This window comes from Talaromyces marneffei, chromosome 2 (assembly GCF_009556855.1).
Source record: "Talaromyces marneffei chromosome 2, complete sequence".
Taxonomy (NCBI): domain Eukaryota; kingdom Fungi; phylum Ascomycota; class Eurotiomycetes; order Eurotiales; family Trichocomaceae; genus Talaromyces; species Talaromyces marneffei.
The window spans coordinates 1146212-1169315 of NC_072349.1; the positions used below are offsets into that span (position 1 = coordinate 1146212).

A 23104-nucleotide genomic window follows, 5' to 3' on the forward strand; every position below is an offset into this window, starting at 1 on the left:
TTGTATTTTTTTGGCTGTATTCAGCGGCTAGGGACTTGTCGTCCCCCTTCAAAGCCTTACGTTCACCTCGAACGCGACGCGTCGACGGAAACTTATCTCGGCCAAGAGCCATGAACGCTGCCTCATCGCTCGGTCTTCCAGCCATGGAAGACCCGTTTACAGATACTATGGAGATGGCGTCCCCATACAACGGCCATGTGGATGATTTTGAGATCGATATTGACATTATGGAAGACCAACCTGCGAACATCGACAACGATTTTGATGTACAAGATGCCACTCCCGATGGAGCTTCGGGAGAATTCAATCATGATGCTGATATGATGGAGGACGTACCAGAAATGACAGTCACCGACACGTCCACCTACAACAACGATGGCAATATGCAATACACTGACAGTACATTTTTCACCACCCAGGAGCCGGTCGAGTCAGAGATGGTGGATGAAGAATATGAAGAGAATACTGAGACAGTGCCCACTTCATTCGAGACCTTTGCAACCCAACAAGAAGGAATAAAACCAGAAGATTCCGCTGAGTTGGTGAACGATCAGCAGGCAAATGAGGGAGAAGGGAAAGACGAGGAACAGCAGATTGTTGAGAAAGCTGCAGACGAAGTACAAAGCGATATGCAAGAAATAGCTGGTCAGGAGGCGACTGAAAAGGGACAAGCGGAAACGGAGGTAGATGCACCGCATGTTGTCACGGAGTCAGAAGTCGAATCTGCTACTGAGCATCATCCCGAAACTACGGCTGAGGACAACAAGGATGTGGAAGAAGTCAACGAACACACCTCAGTGATTGAGCCAGGTGCGGAAGATGACACAGCAGAAGAGGTTGTTGCTGTCCAGAATGACGGACCAAACGACTTGCCTCCGGCAGGTGAAACCGAAGGAGCTGTTGAAAGTGCACATGATTCTACAGGACAAACGACGTATATTCACCCAGTTAAAGTCATCTACCAAGAAAGTGAGATTTCCATGTTTCCACCGCGCCATGGCAACACATCCGAAACATATTTCCTTGCAGACGAAGGATTAGCATATGAAAATATCGATCGGCTTTTCAAGGAATGCCGTGCGATCCTTGGAGATCATGCATCTAATGAGGACTCGTTGGTGTTCCATATCGACTCACTAAGTATTGAACTAAGCGAGGTAAGTCGAGAGCTCACTCTTTTCTTCTGGTTCATGATTTGTGCTAACTATGCCATAGGATAATATTCATGTCTCAAAATTTACACTTTCCCAGATCGTTGACACATATCTACATTTGTGTCGTAACAGTGGTATCGAGCAACCTGAGCCGTTGTACCTTACTCTCAACACGAGGGCTCATTTGTCCTCGGAGTTGACCGCATTGCTCGATGCGGCAAAGGAAGGCAAAGGTATCTCGGATATACAAACCTGGGAAGAGGAATATGAGCATGACGAAACCGAAGATGCATCAGAGCAACACGGCGATGAGCATGATTATCATGCAGAAGAGGAAATCCAGAAAGAGCGTCTAGACAATGAACTGGCCGAAAGTCGCCATCATGAAGATGAAATCCGTGAAGACGCCGAGCACGATATTCAAGATCGCACAGTAGGTGCGCAAGAACTTGATCAAGCTGGCGTGGAGGCTACGGACTTGCAGCAATACCACAATGAAGAAGTGGATGGGGAGCTCCACACGGCAAATGACAAAAGTCATACACTTGCCGAAACCCAAGCAGATCTAGAAACACTGGATAATGTCGAAGAAAATGAAGACCTTCACATATCAAACCAGGAGCCAACAGCAGAAACCGGGTATCAGCAACAGGATGACTCAAGCACCAACATCGGTCAGGCTAAAACCATTCCAGGTGATGCTGGCTTGGTGGACGATGGAAATCAAGAATACCCAGACAATGAACACTCTGTTGTACCTGACACACTGGACCCTCATGTTGAGCAAAACGATGGTAGAGAAGACGCCATTACTGAAAAGAAGGATATCACCACAGAACCAACACAGACATCTGCAGACGTTACTGCCGCTGAGCAATATAATGAGACAGGCGGCTATGGAGATGAAGAGACTGCTGAACAAGAAGAGGCTGTTGAGCAGGAGGAAGGTGAATACGATGAAGATGCCGGTGAAGAAAACTACGAGGATTACGTCGAGGAGGAGGAGGAATATCATCATGATGCGGCGGAAATTGAAGAAGAGTATAATGATGGCTCTTACGTGGCTGATCAATTCGACGAAGCTTCCAGCAAGACAGTATCTGCATCGAATGAGCCAATAGATAAGAATGACAATTTGCTGGATAACTTACAAACCGGTACAAAAGCAGATGCGACTGAAAGCCTTGATTATACTCAAGACATTCCAGATCTTCCTGATCTACCGGACGACGACCTCCTCGATCTAGATGACGACATCTTTGCCGATACGGAACAAGTCACTCACCGCGAGACAGAAGACAGTAATGGCGCTAATGCATCGCAAATCGACGATGGCCATGACGCTTCCGTTGAGAAAGCGACTCCTATTGATGACAACCAGAGTGTTCAACTCAAGCGTCAAGGAAGCACAGTTGGAAAACGGTCTCGTTCGGATGAAGAGGAGGAACTTGACTTTGGAGTGCCGAGTCCCGGTGCAAAGCGAACTCGGGCTTCATAGACCCGGCGTCCTTGACGTCCTCTAACTCAGATCGCCTGCTTTTACCTTAAAAGGCCAACTCGACTTCTCATTTGGTTCACTAACGCGTCCCTATGCCTTGGGCTTGCCAGGCAAAAGGCCTAGAGTACCGGAGGTAAATAATCACAACATGAAGTGATGGTCATTTTCACTCAAGGTACGTGGAAATTGTATGTTTTGCTGCTACTAACTTCTAGGTACATCAACTACTGTGTCTCAATAACATCGATCTTTCTTCTACCTTTGAATCGAGCGGCCAAGTCAGGATCAGTATTCTGCATGGTCGTATCTCATTCTCGCTTTCTCCCTTTGTTGTTGGTTTTGTTGTTTGATTTCATGGGGTTTCTTTTCATTATTTCCATCAAGGAATTTGTTTTACTACCTAGGATGCATTTGACGATGGCGCATGGTCTGGTTAACATTTATACCTGGGGAAACAACGGCGTTCGGCTTTCATGGAATGGGACAGAAAATGGTCAGCTTCGACCGGGATACAGAGTAGTAATAATCATCACCAGGGTCCTCGAGAACAACGTGATGTATGGCTGTATAGTCGATTAGCTAGCAGACTGGCGGCAGTAGGGCTGTTTCAATCCCACACATTCGTACTATTGACTCTACTCGTACTACGTATCATGATGACTGCCATAGTATCTGACTAGTATGTACGTAGGACATAGTTATGTATCGATTAGTTTCAGATTCGCCGTCAACGACCTGTCGCAACAGCAGTGGAGACCCTGCTGAAGCCCCTGAATGCTGGCGGCCAATTGCTGGGCGCTGCGGCAGGGCTGGTGCATTGCTAAGCACTGCCACTCGTTTCCGCTTTCGCCAAGACATCGCACTACAGAGTAAGTAAGTTACGTACTACGAGTAAAACTTACTGTACTCCGTGCGTGGTGACTTCGTTGACTAGTTAGTTAGTGTTAGTTACAGGTAACAGCTGACTTGTTCGCTCCTACTTACCCGTACTTATCTTCAAGAACATTGTGGCTTCCGCCTGTTCTTCCCTATCAAGCCGCCATCAAGCACACACACACTGACGCAGTTAGCTCAGTGTCCAGGATCTTCTTCCCACCGATCACCGATAGTTTTCTGCCTATTGTGTTGTCGCTGGACTCGGTCCTCCGCCCGTCATTCGTTTGAAACACGCGTCCATCGGGACGAACTCGTCGCACACCCCACTGAGAGTGGTCCGCCCAAACTGCCTCCTCGTTCGATCTGGACAGCTTGACAATTGTTGCTTTCTCCTCGTCGACATCCTTGGCTACCCATCATCCTCTTAGGGAGCCTCCATCTATATTCCTCCGCCCTCTCTCCATCGATTGACTGTGCGCCGTGGTGATTACAACCTACAACGGCTTTGCGGAACGTGGCTGGTTCATTTCCGCACCGTCTCCGATCTTTGCACGGCCAAAGCTTCAATTGCGAGTTGATATACTTTTCTTCAACTACGACCCTATAGTCCACCGTCGTTATCGCGTACCCCAGAGATCGTGAATCACGACCTCTGTATACATAAGTGCATGTGGATCAGTTTCGCATGCGATTGAGCATTGCTGCGCTTTTATACTAGACTGGCGCATTCGATCCCTTGGGGCAGGAAGCTCCGTGATTGATATAAAAGATGGTTCCAGACAAGTACGACTTGATGCAATTCCATCTTTGAGATAATTCAACGGGCAGAAGTCTGATCAATTTCTTGTGCAGATATGTTGGATTGGCATTAGCCATTGTCTCGACGTTAGCGATAGGTAAGCTCCTCGTCATACCAGAATCACTTATGATCTCTGCATTTTTATATTTCCTAACACTTATTGCAGGCACTAGTTTTGTGATTACCAAAAAAGTACGTCGCGTATACTCCACCGGCACCCTGTCTTGTTCTCAACGGGACCGGGTCTCACCTTCGATCAATTGACTAACAAATAATAGGGATTGTTGCACGCTTCGGAAACCCACGGTTTCGAGGGAGAGGGCTTTTCATATTTACGAAGCCCGATATGGTGGGCAGGAATAGCTACATGTACGCCTGCACGAATTCTATAGTCCGGATTAAGCAACTAATCCTAAACGTGAACAGTGGCTGTCGGAGAAGTCGCAAACTTTGCGGCATATGCTTTCGCACCAGCCATCTTGGTTACACCTTTGGGTGCTCTAAGTGTTCTGATCGGGTATGTTTTACATCCATGGTTGTTTTTGCAGCCAACTGATTAACAATGGATAGTGCCGTGCTCGGCTCGTACTTCCTCAATGAGCGACTAGGGACGTTGGGCAAGCTTGGCTGTGCCATGTGTCTTCTCGGATCCGTTGTCATCGTTCTCCATGCGCCTCCGGACAAGCCTGTTGAAAGTATCGAGGAGATTCTCCAATATGCCTTGAGTCCAGGTGAATATTGCTATCTCCCAACGCTCTAACACAACTATTGATACTAAGTTTTGCAGGCTTCTTGCTTTACTGTGTCGCTGTAGCGATCTTTTCGTCTGTCATGATTTATCGTGTTGCTCCGGTTCACGGAAAGAAGAATCCTCTTATCTATATTTCCATTTGCTCGACCGTTGGCTCAGTGTCTGTGATGTCCATCAAGGCCTTTGGGATCGCAGTGAAACTTACATTCAATGGCAATAACCAATTCACGCACGCCTCGACCTATGTATTTGCAATTGTTACCGGCTTTTGCATCCTGACACAGATGAACTACTTCAACAAGGCTTTGAGCGAGTTTTCCACAAACATGTAAGTCTATCCACATCCCCGCTGCATTTGGGGCGGCCAACTGATTTGTCAAATAGCGTCAATCCTCTATACTACGTTACCTTCACGACCGCCACATTGTGCGCCTCTTTTATCCTTTTCAAGGGCTTCAATACCACGGACGCTGTGAACACCATTTCGCTTCTTTGCGGCTTTCTTGTCATCTTTTCCGGTGTTTATCTCCTCAATCTTTCTCGACATGATCCAGATGGCCGACAGCTCCTTGCATCAAAAGATGACGAAGACGGTGTACCTACCGATGGAATCGCGAGCTTCTCGACCAGACGATCAATGCAGGCACGTCGAAGCATGGACCCCCATCGACGAAGCTCTTCCAGCATTGCCTTCTTGAATGGGAACGGCGACAGAGAAGGGTTGATGAGATCGTATGATGCCGAAAATGGCGTTATCGGGTTGACCGAGCTTAGAGAAGAAGATGACGGCCAGCCAGGTCCTACACATAAATCAAATGTCGATGACAACACATCACCATTCCACCCCAAACAAGACAATCGATGAATGCGATCTCTTCGGGACTTTGTTCAAGTGGATTCGTCAATCGATATTCTGTGATGCATGCATGATCTTTTACTGAACGACATTTCACCCAGCTATATGCTTAATGGACCTTTTCTTTGATTTATCTTTCTCGGATGGGTTCCTGTGGAACTCCGGCTTCGCAATTGTGTACTTTATTGGATTTTCGGGCGTTGAATCGGGGGGTTTCACTATAGGAAGATTCGACTATCGGTAGTGGGAATGGAGGAAATTGCATCTGGTCCAACCAATACTGACCAGACTCAGCGTTCTTCTTTGGTTATACTGGTTCTTTACTCAGTGGAAGTCACTGATGGTGATCTTCTAACCTGGGCTCATGATGTATATATCGTTCGTCACCCAGCATTTGTACTCTAGAAAACATTTTGGATATTGGTTGACAAGCTTTCAACTTTCTTTTTTCTCCTTGATGGATGACACTGCTTGTTTCCTAGTAAATATACTTGGTCAATTCATCTCCGTCTCAACAAGACTGAAGAATATCCACCTCTCTCAACCAAACACACTTCAGAAGCTCGTCTGGACTTCCTCCATTCTCCAACAACGATTCTCTTAACCGATTATATCGCCAAAAACTCAAACCGCCTTTGCCGATAATCCTTAACGTCTCTTCCGCGGAACACCCATCAACCGTAACACCACGGCGTCCAAATACAGTCTTAAATCTCTCCAGAAGCCTTTGAGCCATATTTGCTCTGCCATCTTTCTCGTCTTCTGCTTCTGCTTCTTGTCCTTTGTCTTCCGTTGTAAGATCTACAAGCTCCACAACCCGTCTGGGACGATATTTGGGATCCTCAGACTCGATATACAAATATAGATTCCTCAGATTCGCGAAACGCTCCGATCCAGGTGAAAAATTCAGAAACACGAGAACGGAAGATGCTATATCAATATTCACCGCCATATTTCGAATCTTGGCCTGCATCTTGTTGCTACCGTCGAATTCATTTGATAGTGGGAAGTAAGCCCTGGATTTTTCTTCGCTGTTGTTGCTGTTGCTGATAGTGGTGGTGGGGCTTGCGTGCCTCCGCAGGCGTCGACCAAATACCACAGTGTCGCGCTCATAATTGAAGTATATCATGGGACACTGTCTTGCATCTTCTGCCCCATTAACGTACACCGTCATGGCGGTGATATCCTTGTCCTTGTTGGCGGCGGAGAGGAAGCCGAGGTCGGCTAAAACACCTCTGGCCGGCTGTAAATGAGGAGTAGGATAACGGGCATGACCGAATAAGACTTCGTAGCGCGCGAGAGCGAAGGTGCGCGTTTCCTGACAGATGTGAAGGAGTACTGGGGCGGGGTTGGAGCAGAAATAGACGGTGTTCTCGTTGTAGTTGCAGTAATAACCCCGTGGCTCAACAGCAGTTTGTATGGGATACTCGCCCATATTTATGTATACGTTGCGAGGTTGGTGGAAGACCGCCTCCCAGATGAGGAAGCGGATTTCGTATGGTAAGTCGGAGAGGTTTGGCATGGTGGGCTTTTTTTTTAACTTCACTAGACGAGGATGACTTATTTCCGTGAGAGTTTTTGTTGTTGTTGTTGTTTGTTGAAATGATTGAATACCTAGGTATTTATTGGTATTCTTTCTTTTCGGTGCTAACAAGCATGGCCTGTCTACATGGGTGTGGTGGATTGGAGGCCTGCGTCCTTCCTCCCCACAGTCAAAACATCAAATCCTCTTTCTTCATCGTGCACCTTTCACGAAGACATGGAATCAAAGATCATAGAAGAAGAACACCAAGTGTGGTATATTTCTCAATCAAAATGATTCTTTCTTTACAGAACGGACATGTAAACAAAAGCACGTGGTGCAGGCTCTCTCCTATCAGAGGAGTCCATAGGACTCGATGGTTTTTCTATAACTCCGGCAGGCTAAATGTAATTTTTCAAACTGATACGGTACCAATTAGCTAGTTACCATCGTATTTTATTGATACAGACGGAGAAAACGTATTGCGTAGCATCTATCTTCGTTTCTATTTCTATTTCTAGTGGCCTATAGTGGCACAAGCATATTTTGAAATATGGATAGAAATCTATCTCCGTACCAAATCAAGAATTCACCTTCCAGACTCCAAAGTTTCATCGCTTTCCGTCTGATTTCCCATTTGTAGGTCCTGCGAAGCCACAAAGTACTGAAGTTCAAGCTGTTTCATCTGGCCAATAAATTTCAACCCTGGCATTGTTCCGAGATTCTCATCTCCTACCGCTCGTCCAAAAATGGCTTTAATTCCGAAATCTCAATGCGAATCTCACACTCATGATGATGGAAGGAGATAGGGGTTCCAGTCTTACGAATGGGCTTGGTGGGCAGCGTAGGGTTGGTTGAGGAAAGCATGATGTGAACCCAGGCTGTCCACTTATACCGGTAGGTCTGTAGCTCAGAAGGGATATCATTTTACAATCTAAATTAAATGTATTAAATGATTTAATGTTCAAGTTCCCGGTACAGTCAGAAATTGTGCATTTCGAAAATACAACACAGAATCCTCGATACACTGATTAAAAATTTCCTATTTGGGTAAACAAGTAAATTGCGTGCAAATTTGCCCCGAAATCCGGTTCTTCGGTACTGTCAATTGTATCGATCTCGGTCCTGAGGCGCGAAGGCGCTCGCAGAGCCAATTTTGTTTGGATCGTAAGCTCCTTCATACAAGCATTTCTTTGTTAGAAATTGACAAGTAGAAGGGAGACTACGGAGTTCATAGACGGAGTTTATAGTGTTACTCTGACTGTTCTGCACAATTGTGAGCTGCCGAAGAGAGAGGGGGCTCTTTAATATAAACCGACGATAGTAGCTGCTTAGCTACCTTCCGGAGCGAAACGATTTAATAACATTTGAAATCAATGCTACATGCATGACCTGTCGTGTTTTTTAGCCTTTACTTCAGATCGACAATCAAGACAGATAACCTATCTATCACGGGCACCCTTTCTACTCTCCCAACTTCCAAACCAATCCAAACTACCATGGCACTTCCTGTCCTTCCTAGCGCTCTTCCTTCGCTCACCGATCGTGATGCGGGCATTGATTCTCTCCACCGCGGCGTCACCTCGCTTGACACGGGCGATGAGGCCACTTTTCTGTCGGCTTTTACTCAGGATGCCGTTGTCGACATCAACGGCACCCTCCTCAAGGGCCTACCCACCATTCGCGGTGGAATGTTTGAGACCGTGTCGAAGCTCAACACCACCCACTTCATCACCAATGTCCGTGTCAATCACAAGACAGGCGAATCAACAGCAACTTTGACAGCCCATGCATTGGCTCAGCATTTCCGCACAGGGCAGGGATTTGGCCAGATCATGATAACCTTTTGACAGGTAGTCTGTACTATAGTGAAGTTGTCAAAGACGAAAGCGACGGATTATGGAAGGCTAAATTGTTTCAAATGCGCACCTCGTGGGCCCAGGGTGACCAAGCCATTGCCCAGGGCAAGTAATTGTTGAACTATTGGGGTCATAGTTGCTGCAGGCCGGCAACAGAAGCTATGGCATAATTTGGAAGGTTGTCTGTTACATGAAGCTGGATCAATTTAGTGAGGATAAAATCGATTGTGCTATTTTTCAATCTGAAACTTCCCAGGACGTGCAAATAAATAAGGCACATCAACGATGGGACATTGCTACTTGACCACAGCGGTCTATGTAGAAAGGTAGACAAGTGGGTTACCGGTAAGGCGATATTATCACCGTAGGTACCCCGTATCCATCAAACTCTATAGCCCTAAGCCGTGTGTTTACAAGGCCTAAAGGCAAGAACACCCGAGAACATCAGCCGTCCAGAATTCCGAGTTGTCTTAATGTTTCCAGGCGCCCTTATCGTCCCTATTGGACTGTTTTTATATGGTTGGTCAGCTGAATACAAAACACACTGGATCGTACCAACATTGGCACTGCCGTGTTTGCCGCGGGAACCGTCATTAGTTTCTAATGTATACAGGAATATATCGTGGATACATGTAGTTATATAACATATGCTGCTAGCGCATTAGCGGCGAGTACGGTTCTGCGAAGCCTGGCCGGGTTTGGCTTCCCTCTTTTGGCCATATGTGTATTCCTCGTTGGGCTATGGAGATAGCCTCCTAAGGTCTTGCGATAAGGTTGGCACCATTCTTGTTATGGCGGTTTGGAGGGGGGCTGAGCAAAAGGTGTCCTTATGCGGCTGGTTGAATTATCAATGTATTGCCACAAGCAACACCAAAGTCTATAGAAAAGACTCATGCTGTAGAAGAAAGGAATGCCTATAGATTTCAGTACACCCCAATTGGGTAATTATATATATGCCTTTTAGGGCGTTAAAATACCGGGTGTATTGAAAATCGAAAATCAGGAAATAATACAGTTGGCGTGCTGTGGTTATAGAAATACCCTGTGGCTTTGTCACGTTCATACATTATCCCGCGGTACCAGTGGGCACTTGATCTATCATCCAGCCATCCAGCCCACCACCACCATTTTACCACTTCACTTCTCGCATTCACCCAGCCATTCGTGCTCAATATGAAGCATCTCTCATTCTTTCGAACGCGACTCAAATCAGTTGACGTCTGAACCGTCCTCACTCATATTCACAAAACAGAAACCGTTCTCCTGCTCGGCCAGCTACGGAAGATACGGAAGATACGGCGGCGGGGCGCCTGTCGAAATTCAAGATGCCCAGCTTGGTGAGGAAGTTTGTTATCTTCGCTGCTGTAGATGGCCTTATTCTACAACAGAATGATCGCGGACAGCGGAATTCGAGTAACGGCAACCTGTCCGTTCAGATCGATTACAAGACGAGGAAGATTACGTCGCTGTCGCAAGCTCGTTCCGAATCCTCCGTGAAGTCGACCTCGCCGTCTTTAGAGGCGTATGGACTTGTGGGTAAGTTTTAAACGCTTCTGTCACCTTAATTGAAGAGTTTCCACATCATGCTAATAATCACAATAGGACTGCTCGATATTGCCTCATCCTCGTTCCTGATACCCATTACACAACGCAAAGAAGTCGCCCAAATTTTAGGAAAACCGATCTATGCCGTTACAAACGTCGCCATAATTCCTTTAACATCCCAAGACGATGCAAACCGCGCCATCATCCAGGCGCAAAGCACTTCGAAACAGTGCGAAGAAGAGTCCGACCAGAATACAACTGATGATGCATCCGGTAGCGAAGCTACCAGTGAGGCCGACAGTGGCGATGAGGGTATAATAACCTCGCCCGCTGTAAATTTCGATAATCCGGGGGAGCAATCGCAGAGCAGTGTTGCGCAAGATGTGATTGAAAACAAAGGCCGCAATAGCCGATTTGTGCTTACTTGGTTCTCGAGGAAGCGATTGGGAGCCGCAGAAAGTTCTCCTCCCCGTTCCAAGTCTGACCCATACCCGTCCAAGACTGAGAAAGCGAGGGATACATCCCCAGCTCAAGCAGAACCTCTCCAAGAGTCCGAAGAGGTCCGCACTGAAGCCGAGGCTGCGCCTGCCGTTGAAAAGGCTGCTGAGGACGTTGAATCTCAGTCTCAACTCACTTCTAGCAAGACCATAGAGCTTATGCCAAAACTACTAAGGTATACAAAGTTATTATTCGCATCCAACAATTTTTTCTTTTCTTACGATTATGACTTGACTCGGCGGTTTTATACCCATGATTCTAGAACTGCTCAACTGCCACTACATGTACTTGCTGATCGAATAGTAAGATTTTTTCGTTCTATTGCCTTGCTTAGCCATGATCTAATTACTACCTCACAGTACTTCTGGAATAAGCATTTAATACAGCCATTTATTGACGGCGGCGACGCCGCCCGATCATTCGTTTTGCCACTAATACAAGGTTTCGTCGGCCAGCGAGATTTCACGGTTGCGTCTATAAAGGACCACGTTGAGGATTTAGAAGTTGAGGCGCCTGACGACGTTATCCCCTCTCCAGCTACAGTGGCTAAAGAGGAAATAAGCGATGAGACATTGGCAGAAGATCCAAGGAAACAGAATTTCCTGCTTACGCTTATCTCTCGACGGTCTATCCAACGTCCTGGGTTGCGATATCTTCGACGCGGCGTGGATGATGAGGGCAATGCAGCCAATACGGTAGAGACAGAACAGATACTGTCAACTCCAGAATGGGACGCATCACGAAAAGTGTACTCCCTCGTTCAACTCCGCGGATCTATACCACTATACTTTACCCAGTCACCGTACTCGCTGAAACCGATACCTGTTCTCCACCACACCTACGACACAAATCAGCTTGCCTTTGCTCGTCATTTTAGAGAGCTGTCCCGGAAGTATGGCAAGATACAGATAGTGTCTCTTGTGGACAGGCATGGGGTGGAATTAAAGATTGGCGAAGCGTATGAGTCTTACACACGGGCCTTTAATGAGAACGAAAGTTCTAGTGGTCTCCATTTAGGCTTTGAATGGTTTGATTTCCATCACGAATGCCGCGGGATGAAATTCGAAAACGTCAAGTGCCTTGTGGACAAGTTGGTTGACACTACGATGGATTTTGGAGAGACGATAATCCTAGGGAATTCACTGTTGAAGGAGCAGACGGGCATTGTTCGCACTAACTGCATGGATTGCCTAGACCGTACAGGAGTCACACAATGTGCCTTCGCTCAAGGTTCATTGGAGCAGTCACTGAAAAGCGAGGGTTATACGATTGATCTTCGAGGGGACGCATCGACGCATTGGTTCAATACCCTTTGGGCTGATAACGGAGATGCCATCTCGAAACAGTACTCTTCAACCGCAGCTCTGAAGGGTGACTACACACGGACAAGGAAGAGAAATTATCAAGGTGCACTGAATGACTTTGGTCTGACATTATCACGATACTACAATAATATCGTCAATGACTATTTCTCACAAGCATGTATCGATTACCTGCTTGGTAATGTGTCCATCCAAGTATTCAGCGAGTTTCAGGATAACCTGAAAACCATCGACCCTGGCATTTCCATAGCGAAGCTGCGACAAAACGCCATCGAGACATGCAGCAGGCTTGTCGTGGACGATGAAGCGGAGGAGCTTGTCGGGGGCTGGGCTATGCTAAGTCCTCGGCAGCCCAATACCTTACGAACTTTTCCTTTCGAAGAGACCGTTTTATTGCTCACAGATGCCGCGTTATATAACTGTCGGTTTGACTGGAACACGGACAAGGTCCTCTCCTTTGAGCGGATCAACTTGAGCTCCATTCGCCATATTAACCACGGAACCTACATAACTTCTGTCTTGACAGATGCCCAGACCGACGAGCAGCGCAACGTTGGTATGGTAATCATCTATCAGTCCAGCGATTCCAACGCTTTTCGAGTCAACACGCGGTCGCTCCAGAGCAGTTTCAGCCAGGATCTTCAAGACACGCCGGAGAAACCGGAGGAATGGAATCTATACTCCTGGCTCAGCGGCACGAAACGGACGACTATGCGGTTGATGGCTTTCAAGGCACTCGCTTCGTCAACTTCAGTAACGGTTAACAACAGCTCGTCCTCGGAGATTGCCATCAGCGAGCGGGTAGCTATCCAATCTATATGTGAGGAGATAGAACGAGCCGTCAAGGCAGGACAAATAATGAAAGAAGGGGAGGAAAGCAGTAGCAAGTCTATTGTCGAGGAGAAGGACATTATTTCGCTCGCAGAGGCTAAGAAGATGACAGGGTATCTAGAGCAGCTTGTTTACGATGTCAAGAAGCTGGTGTGGGCGTAGAATACCACACTCCCTTTGAGCACCCATCAGACTTATCCCAAGTCTGGGGTATAGATAGATAGATAGATAGAATTATACAAGCATCAGTAGGTTTATTTAATAGTTAATTATCAACATTGAATCTATGATTGGATCATGTACCGGTACTTACCTAGTGAGCTGAAGATATATCAAAACTCACACGGGGAGTGGGCTTGGAATGTCCGATAGATTGTGAAACCCTGCTTATGGTTATAAATGCTTTTAAAATGATTCAAGGTTATAAACATCAACTCTCCTACTTATTCCATGGGAATTTTATCATAAATCTTCACTTATTGGCATAGTTACAAGAAGAGAGATCAGTGCCTTCCCAAGGCGGTCAGATCACCCCACTTGTCAGTCACCTGGCAGATTTGACAGCCGCCCAAAAAGACAACAAGCAGAGAGGAAGAACTCCGCTACACAACCACCTGTATTCCCTGTACTGCTTGACCATTGCACCCTACAGTCAGGTGTCCTTTTTCTTTCTCCATTCCTTCTCTCTCCCCCTCTTTTTCTCTTTTTATTGTGTCTTGTTGAAGCCATATCTCCCTTACAAAGGGACGGCTTACTATAGTCTGAAAGCATCCACCTTGAGACAGACAAACTGAAAAACCCTTCCCCGCCGAGCCCGCTATTCCTCCCACCACCGAAAGATTTCGTTGCCAACGCGAGCTTTGCGCAGACCTTGACCGGTCGAATTCCTTCGAAATAAGACAAATACCGACGTAATTGGCGTTGTCTATTTTATTTTTCTCCAGCACAACTACGCTGTTGTGCGCTCAGTCTTTACAACGTCTGCGACGGATCCGTCTAACTTTCAAAGATGGAATGGCAACCACAGGAAGAGCCATTGAGGCAGCTCGCCAGCTATCTCAGGGACTCTCTGAATGCATATGATCGAAATCTTCAGAAACAGGCAGAACTGGTACGTTTGATATTCTAGAATCTTACTGTCAGGCGTCAAGCTCGATGCAAACCCCGCGTTTTGTACTCCAGCCAAGAAAAGATACGGCAGAATGGTTTGGGCTAATATTTTTTGACTAATATGCAGATGCTCACTAGAGCCACAGCGAGCCCCGATTTCGTAAACTACTTGACGTTTATATTCTGCACTGAAGTCCCTCCACAGGCCGTCGCCATGGACCAGGACACCTACAACATTGTCCGATTTTCCGCGGCTCTCAACCTCAAGAGCAAGATCCATATAGCCTACAACGGAATTCCACCGGAGAGCTTAGTATTTGTTCGCCGAGCGACTTTATTAGGATTGCGAGACTCCAACTCGCAGATTCGTTCTTCGGCCGGTAGTATAATAACGGAACTGATTCAAAAAGGTGGATTGCTTGCTTGGCCCGAAGTGCTGCAGGAATTGTTGGGACTCGTTGCGAACGCATCCGGTGACGTGACGCAGCAGACCCAAGAAGCCGCCATGTCCGCTGTCGCAAAAGTCTGTGAAGACAACCGCAAAATCTTGGACAAGGATTACGGCGGTCAAAGGCCGCTGGAGGTTATCATTCCTCGTTTGTTGGAGTTCACTGGCAGTGACAGTTCCATCATTCGATCAGCTGCGCTCAGCACAATTCAAATCTTCCTTTCAATGAAACCCCAAGCTTTGATCGCCAATTTCGATACGTTTATGTCCAACCTTTTCCGTCTTGCTAGTGATCCATCAACCGACGTTCGTCGAACCGTTTGTCAAGCATTTGGCCAGTTGGCAGAGATTGCGCCCGAGCAACTTATTCCTCATATGGCTGGTTTGGTGGATTACATCATTCTGCAACAGAACAACAATGAAGACCCTGAACTTGCCCTTGATGCAGCTGAGTTTTGGCTCACGGCTGGAGAGCAGCCGATCCTGCAGCAATCCCTTGGACCGTACCTCCCAAAGATTGTGCCTTTGTTGCTGCGCAGTATGATATATGATGAGGATGAAGTGGAGCGTTTGGCTTCCGAAAATGATGATGCGGAGGAAGAGGACCGCGCTGAAGACTTGAAACCTCGATTCGCAAAGGCCAAGGGTTCCAGATTAGAAGGGTCTACAGACCAAAGTGGCAAGCCGGAGCTTGTCGAAGAGCGGGAAGATGGAGAGTTGAGCGAGGAGGAGTCTGAGTATGATGATGGCGATCCTGAAGATGCGTGGACATTGAGGAAATGCTCGGCTGCCGCTTTGGATATCTTTTCGAACGTTTACCATTCACCTGTCTTCGACCTTATTCTTCCCTACCTCAAGGAAACTCTTCGACATGAACAGTGGCCGAACCGTGAGGCCGCTGTTCTGACCCTTGGTGCCGTTGCCGATGGATGCATGGACGCTGTCACTCCTCACTTGCCAGAGTTGATTCCCTACCTCATTTCATTGCTAAACGACCCGGAACCCGTGGTCCGAAAAATTACTTGTTGGTGTCTGGGTAGATACTCTGAGTGGGCTGCCCATCTTGAAGGCCCCAACCAATCTGCACAGTTCTTCGAGCCTATGATGGAAGGTATCCTACACCGCATGCTTGACAACAATAAGAAAGTTCAGGAGGCTGCTGCATCGGCATTTGCCAGTCTCGAAGAAAAGTCCGATGCTAGCTTGATTCCATACTGTGAACCGATTTTGCGACAATTCGTCGAATGTTTCAAAAAGTATAAAGACCGCAACATGTACATCCTGTACGACTGCGTTCAGACATTGGCAGACTGTGTCATGGGAGAATTGGCCAAACCTCAACTCGTTAATCTTTTGATGCCGGCATTGCTTGATCGATACAATAGGATGAGCGACCAGTCGCAGGAGCTTTTCCCGCTACTCGAATGCCTTGGCTACATTGCTGCTGCTTATGGCGATGTCTTTACCCAGTTTGCAGCTCCTATCTTCCAGCGATGTTCTAGAATCGTGTACGACAATATCCAGCAATCCGTTCAAGCGGCGCAAGATCCTTCTATTGAAGAGCCGGATAAGGATTTCCTCATCACTAGCCTGGACTTGATGAGCTCTATCATTCAAGCCATTCCATCTGACGAGATCAGCCAATTGGTTTCAAACTCCCAGCCAAAATTCTTTGACCTTCTGTGTTATTGCATGAACGACTCCAACAATGAGGTGCGCCAGTCATCTTATGCTTTGCTCGGCGACTGCGCGATCCACATTTTCGATCAATTGCAACCTTATATCCCGACTATCATGCCTGACCTAATTAAGCAACTTGACCTCGAGACTCTTGTAGATGAGACGGCTTTCAGTGTGGTTAACAATGCTTGCTGGTCGTTGGGTGAGATTGCTTTGGACGAGAAGGCTGATTTGGGACCTTGGCTGGAGAAATTATACCCAGCATTGCTCGCTATTATCTCCAATGAGATGGTCATTGATTCAGTGAATGAGAATGCTGCCGTAGCTCTAGGCCGGTTGGGTATCAGTAAATCGGAGTTGCTTGGTCCTCATCTGCAACAATTTGCTGAGGAATTCATCAAGTCGATGGCCAAAGTCGACTTTTCACGAGAAAAGGCTACTGCATTCCTTGGGTTCAACCGCGTCGTCATGCACAATCCACAAGCAATGGAGAGTTGCCTCGGCCAATATTTTACCAGCATATCCACTTTCCCTCAAAAGTCTCTAGTTCAGGAAGAGTACCGAGACCTACACCAATCTTTCCAACAGGTAAGCCACTCACACCACGATCCCTTGAATCTTAGCTAACATCATTTATAGGTACTCAAAGGCTATCGAGATATGATTCCCGGCTTTGACTCATTCCTTTCACAGCTACCTACTCAGGTAACGCAAAGACTCAAGTCGATCTACCAAATCTAGATGGACTCAAAACTCCTATTTGGCTCTTGCTATCTCATGGTTACTTTTTCCATCCTTCACGTTTTCTTTATCATTCAGCGGGCGATAATCTCTCTAATGTTCCTCGATTATTTCATTTGCTTTTACGTTCGTGGAAGATATTACGCAGTATATGCTTTACTTTGCACTTTCACGAGTATACACATGCGGGCAGAATATGTCCTAAAACTTTATGTCTTCGCTCTCATCTGTTATTCTGGGCTAACTCGCCCTTATAATATTATACACCCAGCAGGAGACGAAAAAGCATGTTTCAGTCAAGTTCCAGACAAAAATTCCTGGCCTCTTTCTGCGAGCTCATTGCTATCCCTCTCTCTTGTGGCATTTCTGTACCCTGGGACATTGCATCCTTTCATGTTTTCCCCCCTCATACGGCCGCTTTGATTCCCGAACTGAAGAGGACTTTGGAGCCTGACTCATGTTCACTTTTTTTTTTAGATAGATTAGATCATGGCTGTCTCACTAGGAGATGGTTGCTTTATATGACTTTACGTTTGTTCTTCGTCTCTAGCGGTTCATATCAATAGTATTTTCCAAAGTTCACTTCGAGAGTCTACTCCCACCTAAACTTGCACGCAGGGTGACCTTCACGGACCCCCGGCCCCTTCCCATCCAAGAAATAATTCTCCCTCGTTGCACCCCCGGCCACGCCATACTCGTCCCATATGACCCCTCTCCTCCTCAACTCCGGCCACAAATACTTAATCATATCCTCAAACGTCCCCGGCGAAACCGTATACGAAAAATTGAACCCATCCACATCCGCAACATCAACCCATTTCTGCAATATATCTGCCACCGTCGCGGGAGACCCAACCGCCCTTGGATGCACACCACCCAGACTCAATTCCTGCAATATCCGCCGTTTAGTCCATTTGAGTCCGTTCGAGTTGGGAATGGTTTTGGACCAGCTTTGAATCAATGACTGAATACCTGCAACGGATGTGAATGAAAAGTCCTCGTCGTCCTCGTATTTGGATAAATCGGCGCCCGTCCAGCCCCCAAACAAAGTGGCGGCACCTTCAAAATCTGCATAGGAGAGGTACTCTTCGTATTTGGCCTGGGCTTTTTCGTCGGTCTCGTCGACGATGACGAGCATGCCGGCGACGAATTTTATGCTGTCGGGGGTACGGCCGGCGTCAATGAGCTGCTTCCTATATGAATAATCAGAAAGAGGCATATGAACCAAGTCTTGAGAGCGTTTGGTCATACTTCATGTCGTCGACGATTAAGCGCGTTTTTTCAGGCTCGAGGCCAGGGAGGAACATTACTTCGGAGTGATTAGCGGCGAATTTCTTTCCTGCCCTAGATGAGGTCAATCACTTATTCTACGTGACTAGGACCAAACAACCTACGATGATGCACCGGCCTGAAAGAGAAGTGGCGTGCGTTGCCTAGAAGGAGGCATCTGGTTTGCAGCAGTGCTCTTGAAGTATTTCCTACATTGAACTTATCAGTACACCTCTCGCTGTTTCTTTTTTGGATAACGTCATACCCATCATGCTCAATCCCCCTCACCTGCGACGGATCACTGTAAACCTTCGTCTCCGGATCCTTCCTGACAGCTCCATCCTTCCAAGTCCCCTCCCAGAGCTTATAAGTAAGCTCCAAATACTCATCGGCGCGCGCATAGCGTTCGTCGTGCGGGATTTGTTCATCGAGTCCATATGCCTTCGCTGCGCTGTCGAGGAAAGAAGTGACAATATTCCAGCCAATTCGACCTCGTGTAAGGTGGTCGAGCGTTGAGAATTTGCGGGCTAGAGCATAGGGGGAGAGTTCGTAGGTGGTAGATGCTGTGACGCCGAAGCCTAAGGATTTCGTGACGGATGCCATGGCGGATATTAACAGGCTATCGTCCCCCCAAAGTTCAGTAACTATTTGACTCGGACTTGGTGGCTATGAAGAGTATATGCATACAATGGATCCCCAATAGGGAATTGGGCACCCGAAAGCAAAGCCGGCTCACGATTGGCAGGTCCCTTGTAGACATCATAAATTCCCAGATGATCCGCGAGAAACAAGCCATGGAATTTGCCTTCTTCGAGAATCTTCGCGAGGTTGATCCAGTAATCGAGATTCGCAAAGTCGCCTGCTTGATCGCGGGGGTGCTTCCATAGCCCTAATATACTTTGTTAGTGAGGTTTTCATACCGTCTTGGGGGTATGGTTGTTACCTGGTGCTAAATGACCAGGGGAGAACATGGCAAAGGCATTGAGTATCCATGGCTTGGGTTTTGTCTTTGTTTCTGCCATGTTGGTGGTGGTTTGGGCGTCTTACAGAAATCTAGTAAGAATACTCGCAAGCGACAATAGAAAAGAAGACTGGCCTTCAGAAACATCTCTCCAGAATCTTTCCCCCTACCCCTCCGCGACGATTATATCACACAGCTACCTAGTAACGAAGTTAGTCAACCATGTGCCTCACTAACGTTATGTATTCTTTGCATTAGACCATTGTGGGGCAGATAATTACCTACCTAGTCAGATATCTCGTAGTTATCGGTATCTTCCCAAAAATTGCGCCATCTGATCTCCGTATTGAGCCATTAACGTACATCCACCACGAGGCAACTATTTGATTCACACGCATCTGTAATAAAGATAGATATTGTAAAGAACGGGGCATATCCCGATATATTGTTAACTTAATATCTCTGTAAGATTAAATAATCGGATGGCCTCCGATGTCGTTCCAAGGTTACGTTGAGACTCTTGTACAGTACCTATCGTCATGATACAGAGATGTGGATACAAGATAAGTTTCATGTATCGAAAATTAAAATAAAAATAGCATTTTTATAATTACATGTTCTACATATATCTATCTTTTGTTCTATCATACTTAAACACACATTTTCAATCGCTACCTACATGAAATGAGTCCTACTCATCGATGAGATCGTTTTCATGGTCTAATCTTAACTCTATGCTTTAGGCTGTAGTCTAGGAGAATTTTCAAATACGAGAAAGCCGTAATCCAGTAACTTTGAACTAGGAACAGTGATCAACCATGTAATTAAGGTGTGAACCTTGTTTGCTCGTCGGTTAAAGATCATTCATTGATCGAGTATGTCATGTGATTATCAGATACCCTAATGACGGACAACGTAGGTTGAGGTCGTTACATGTTCCAGTATTTCGGCATTGTATTGAAACAACGATTACTGTACGATTCATTACACAACATAGTTCTGTCCTTTGGTGAGTTACGAGCTATACACTTGGCGGTGCTAGTTCTTTATTTCCATTAACGCTACCAATAAATCTTGATCCACTGAGGGGTCTAAGAGATTCTGCTATCAGGTCGATAATAACGTGATTGCATGCTCCCGAGACTCGGAGGATGGTGCTGAGGAGTATATCTCTTGACAAGATCGCCTCATTGTCATGATGTTTTAGAATTCTGCTTCTTATTTGTGTATCTGAGAGGCATCTCTCAGTAGTGAATTAGCACAAACTCACTACAATGACTCTCGTTCAGGAAACCCCAGTTACGGCTGACATCATTAATGGCCATACGATTGACCCCAATGGAATCAAAACGGCCTTTACAAGCGTTTCCCCGCTCTCAGATGCAAAGGTCGAATCGAATAGGACGACTAATTCCAAGCCCAAGTTCGAGCTTGAAGAGCATCCGATAGATCAAGTCCGTGATATTAAAGTTGGAATAATCGGCGCCGGTCTTTCAGGAGTCACAGCTGCTACTTTGTTGCGAGCAAAGCTGCCTGGCATCAATGTAACATTATACGACAAGAATGGAGATGTCGTAAGTTGCAATGATATATCCGTTTCTCCCAAAGACCCAGGGTCTGATAACTTTATAGGGCGGAACTTGGTATGAAAACACGTATCCAGGTGTCCGTTGCGATATTCCTGCGCACGTTTATCAATCCAGCTTTGAGCCCAATACTCAATGGACCGAGGAGTTCGCTCAGGGACATGAAATTCGCAACTACTGGCAAGGCGTGGCCAGAAAACATGGTGTTTATGAGCGTCTGAAAACAAAGCAGAAAATCGTGAAGGTGGAATGGATTAACGAAGAGACCAAATGGAAATTGACCATACAAGATTTGAATTCTGACAAGGTGAGAATCAAGTTTGAATTCCAGTATGAAACCCATTTGAAGCTAACGTTCGGGTGAAGGTGTATGAAGAAAGGTTAGACTTCGTCATATTCGCCATAGGTCACTTTAATGCCTGGAAACTTCCAGACTATGAGGGTATTGAATCATTCAAAGGACCACTCTTCCACTCATCAAACTGGGACCACAATGTCGATTTGAAAGAAAAACGCATTGCGCTCATCGGCAACGGTGCTTCCGGTCTACAAGTGCTGCCATCTATACAACCATTAGGTAGCCATATCGACCACTACGCTCGCAATCGTACTTGGGTTGTGGACTCATTCAATGAAACCAGCATACGCAGACTAGAGCCTAATCTGTTCAGCGAAGTAGACAAGGAGTCATTCAAGGACCCCCAGAAATATCTCGAATATCGCAAGAAGGTTGAAGCAGACTACTTCCGCCGTTTCGGCGTCATTTTCAAGAATAATCCGCAGAACGCTGAACTTCGCGATAAATGGACTGGGATAATGCTTCAGCGCGTGGACCCTGCACTAGCGGATAAGATCATTCCTGATTTCCCGCCTAATTGTCGACGTCCCACGCCTGGACCGGGATACTTGGAGGCCCTCTCTAAGCCGAACGTGAGCTATATCCAGGACTGGATTCAAAAGTTCACTGAAAAGGGCATCGTCACTGTGGATGGGACTGAGCGGGAAGTGGATATCGTGATTTGCTCTACGGGCGCGCATGTCAACATGGCACCACCTTTCCCTATAGTCGCCAATGGGGTCAATTTGCAGGAGGCATGGAAGCCCGACGGTCTTTACGGCTATCCTTTCACATACCTCGGAATAGCCGCACCAGGAGCTCCTAATATTGCTTGGGTTCTTGGTCCTGCATCTGCCGGTTTCAGTGGTTCCATACCAAATAGTGTCGAGAATCAAGTAACATATATCGCGAAAGTGATCCGCAAGCTACGCAGCCAGGGGATTGCAACCATAACGCCTTCTTTCGATGCTACAAATGAGTATCAAGAGTACGCTGAGAAATTCTATAAGCGAACTGTCTGGACAGGAAATGATGATTCATCGGAGGGCAATAAGAACTGCTCATCGTGGTACAACGGTGGTATTCCTGGAGGTCGTGTGGTTGGTTTGTTTCCCAGTAGTGCGGCTGCCGTGAATTACATCTTGAGAGACCCTAGATGGGAGGACTATGAGTATACATATACGAGCAAGAGTGGCAATCGTTTCGCGTGGTTTGGGAACGGATGGACTACTCGAGAGAGCGCGAACGACAGCAGTGTCAATTTGACACCGCATCTGAAAGACCAGGCGACGATTGATCTGAGAACACATTTTGAGGGCTGGTGGGATGTATAGTAGGTTGGAGATCAATAGGTTTTGTAAATAGTTCAAGTCGAGCTGATACAATTGAAATCTGATAATATATCTTGGTATTATACATAAATCTTTATCAAATAATCTAGCTCTACTTGTATGTCTCATT

The 23104-nt window shown here is 46.5% G+C and overlaps 8 protein-coding genes across 8 annotated transcripts; 6 read left to right on the forward strand and 2 right to left on the reverse strand.

Annotated features, from left to right (window-relative positions):
- Positions 1-110: 110 nt before the first annotated feature.
- EYB26_002771 (uncharacterized protein) lies at positions 111-2652 on the forward strand (the record flags this gene model as incomplete). Its single annotated transcript, XM_054262076.1, has 2 exons — positions 111-1157; positions 1216-2652. 2 exons carry the CDS (start codon positions 111-113, stop codon positions 2650-2652), a joined length of 2484 nt encoding a protein of 827 aa, XP_054118051.1.
- A 1645-nt stretch (positions 2653-4297) lies between these two features.
- EYB26_002772 (uncharacterized protein) lies at positions 4298-5943 on the forward strand (the record flags this gene model as incomplete). The annotated part of the gene is made up of 8 exons (XM_054262077.1): positions 4298-4311; positions 4381-4424; positions 4494-4519; positions 4606-4696; positions 4754-4844; positions 4898-5058; positions 5115-5406; positions 5463-5943. The coding sequence occupies 8 exons, from the start codon at positions 4298-4300 to the stop codon at positions 5941-5943; spliced, it is 1200 nt and encodes a 399-aa protein (XP_054118052.1).
- Positions 5944-6445: 502 nt separating this feature from the next.
- Positions 6446-7456, reverse strand: EYB26_002773 (uncharacterized protein; the record flags this gene model as incomplete). Its single annotated transcript, XM_054262078.1, has 1 exon — positions 6446-7456. The coding sequence occupies one exon, from the start codon at positions 7454-7456 to the stop codon at positions 6446-6448; it is 1011 nt and encodes a 336-aa protein (XP_054118053.1).
- A 1499-nt stretch (positions 7457-8955) lies between these two features.
- On the forward strand, positions 8956-9306 carry EYB26_002774 (uncharacterized protein; the record flags this gene model as incomplete). The annotated part of the gene is made up of 1 exon (XM_054262079.1): positions 8956-9306. The coding sequence occupies one exon, from the start codon at positions 8956-8958 to the stop codon at positions 9304-9306; it is 351 nt and encodes a 116-aa protein (XP_054118054.1).
- Positions 9307-10640: 1334 nt separating this feature from the next.
- EYB26_002775 (uncharacterized protein) lies at positions 10641-13673 on the forward strand (the record flags this gene model as incomplete). Its single annotated transcript, XM_054262080.1, has 4 exons — positions 10641-10851; positions 10918-11533; positions 11621-11660; positions 11718-13673. The coding sequence occupies 4 exons, from the start codon at positions 10641-10643 to the stop codon at positions 13671-13673; spliced, it is 2823 nt and encodes a 940-aa protein (XP_054118055.1).
- An 847-nt stretch (positions 13674-14520) lies between these two features.
- EYB26_002776 (uncharacterized protein) lies at positions 14521-17490 on the forward strand (the record flags this gene model as incomplete). Its single annotated transcript, XM_054262081.1, has 3 exons — positions 14521-14622; positions 14749-17337; positions 17389-17490. The coding sequence occupies 3 exons, from the start codon at positions 14521-14523 to the stop codon at positions 17488-17490; spliced, it is 2793 nt and encodes a 930-aa protein (XP_054118056.1).
- Positions 17491-18082: 592 nt separating this feature from the next.
- Positions 18083-19781, reverse strand: EYB26_002777 (uncharacterized protein; the record flags this gene model as incomplete). Its single annotated transcript, XM_054262082.1, has 6 exons — positions 18083-18683; positions 18742-18834; positions 18885-18968; positions 19025-19378; positions 19447-19648; positions 19703-19781. 6 exons carry the CDS (start codon positions 19779-19781, stop codon positions 18083-18085), a joined length of 1413 nt encoding a protein of 470 aa, XP_054118057.1.
- A 1213-nt stretch (positions 19782-20994) lies between these two features.
- Positions 20995-22977, forward strand: EYB26_002778 (uncharacterized protein; the record flags this gene model as incomplete). Its single annotated transcript, XM_054262083.1, has 3 exons — positions 20995-21294; positions 21353-21613; positions 21673-22977. 3 exons carry the CDS (start codon positions 20995-20997, stop codon positions 22975-22977), a joined length of 1866 nt encoding a protein of 621 aa, XP_054118058.1.
- Between the last annotated feature and the right edge of the window lie 127 nt (positions 22978-23104).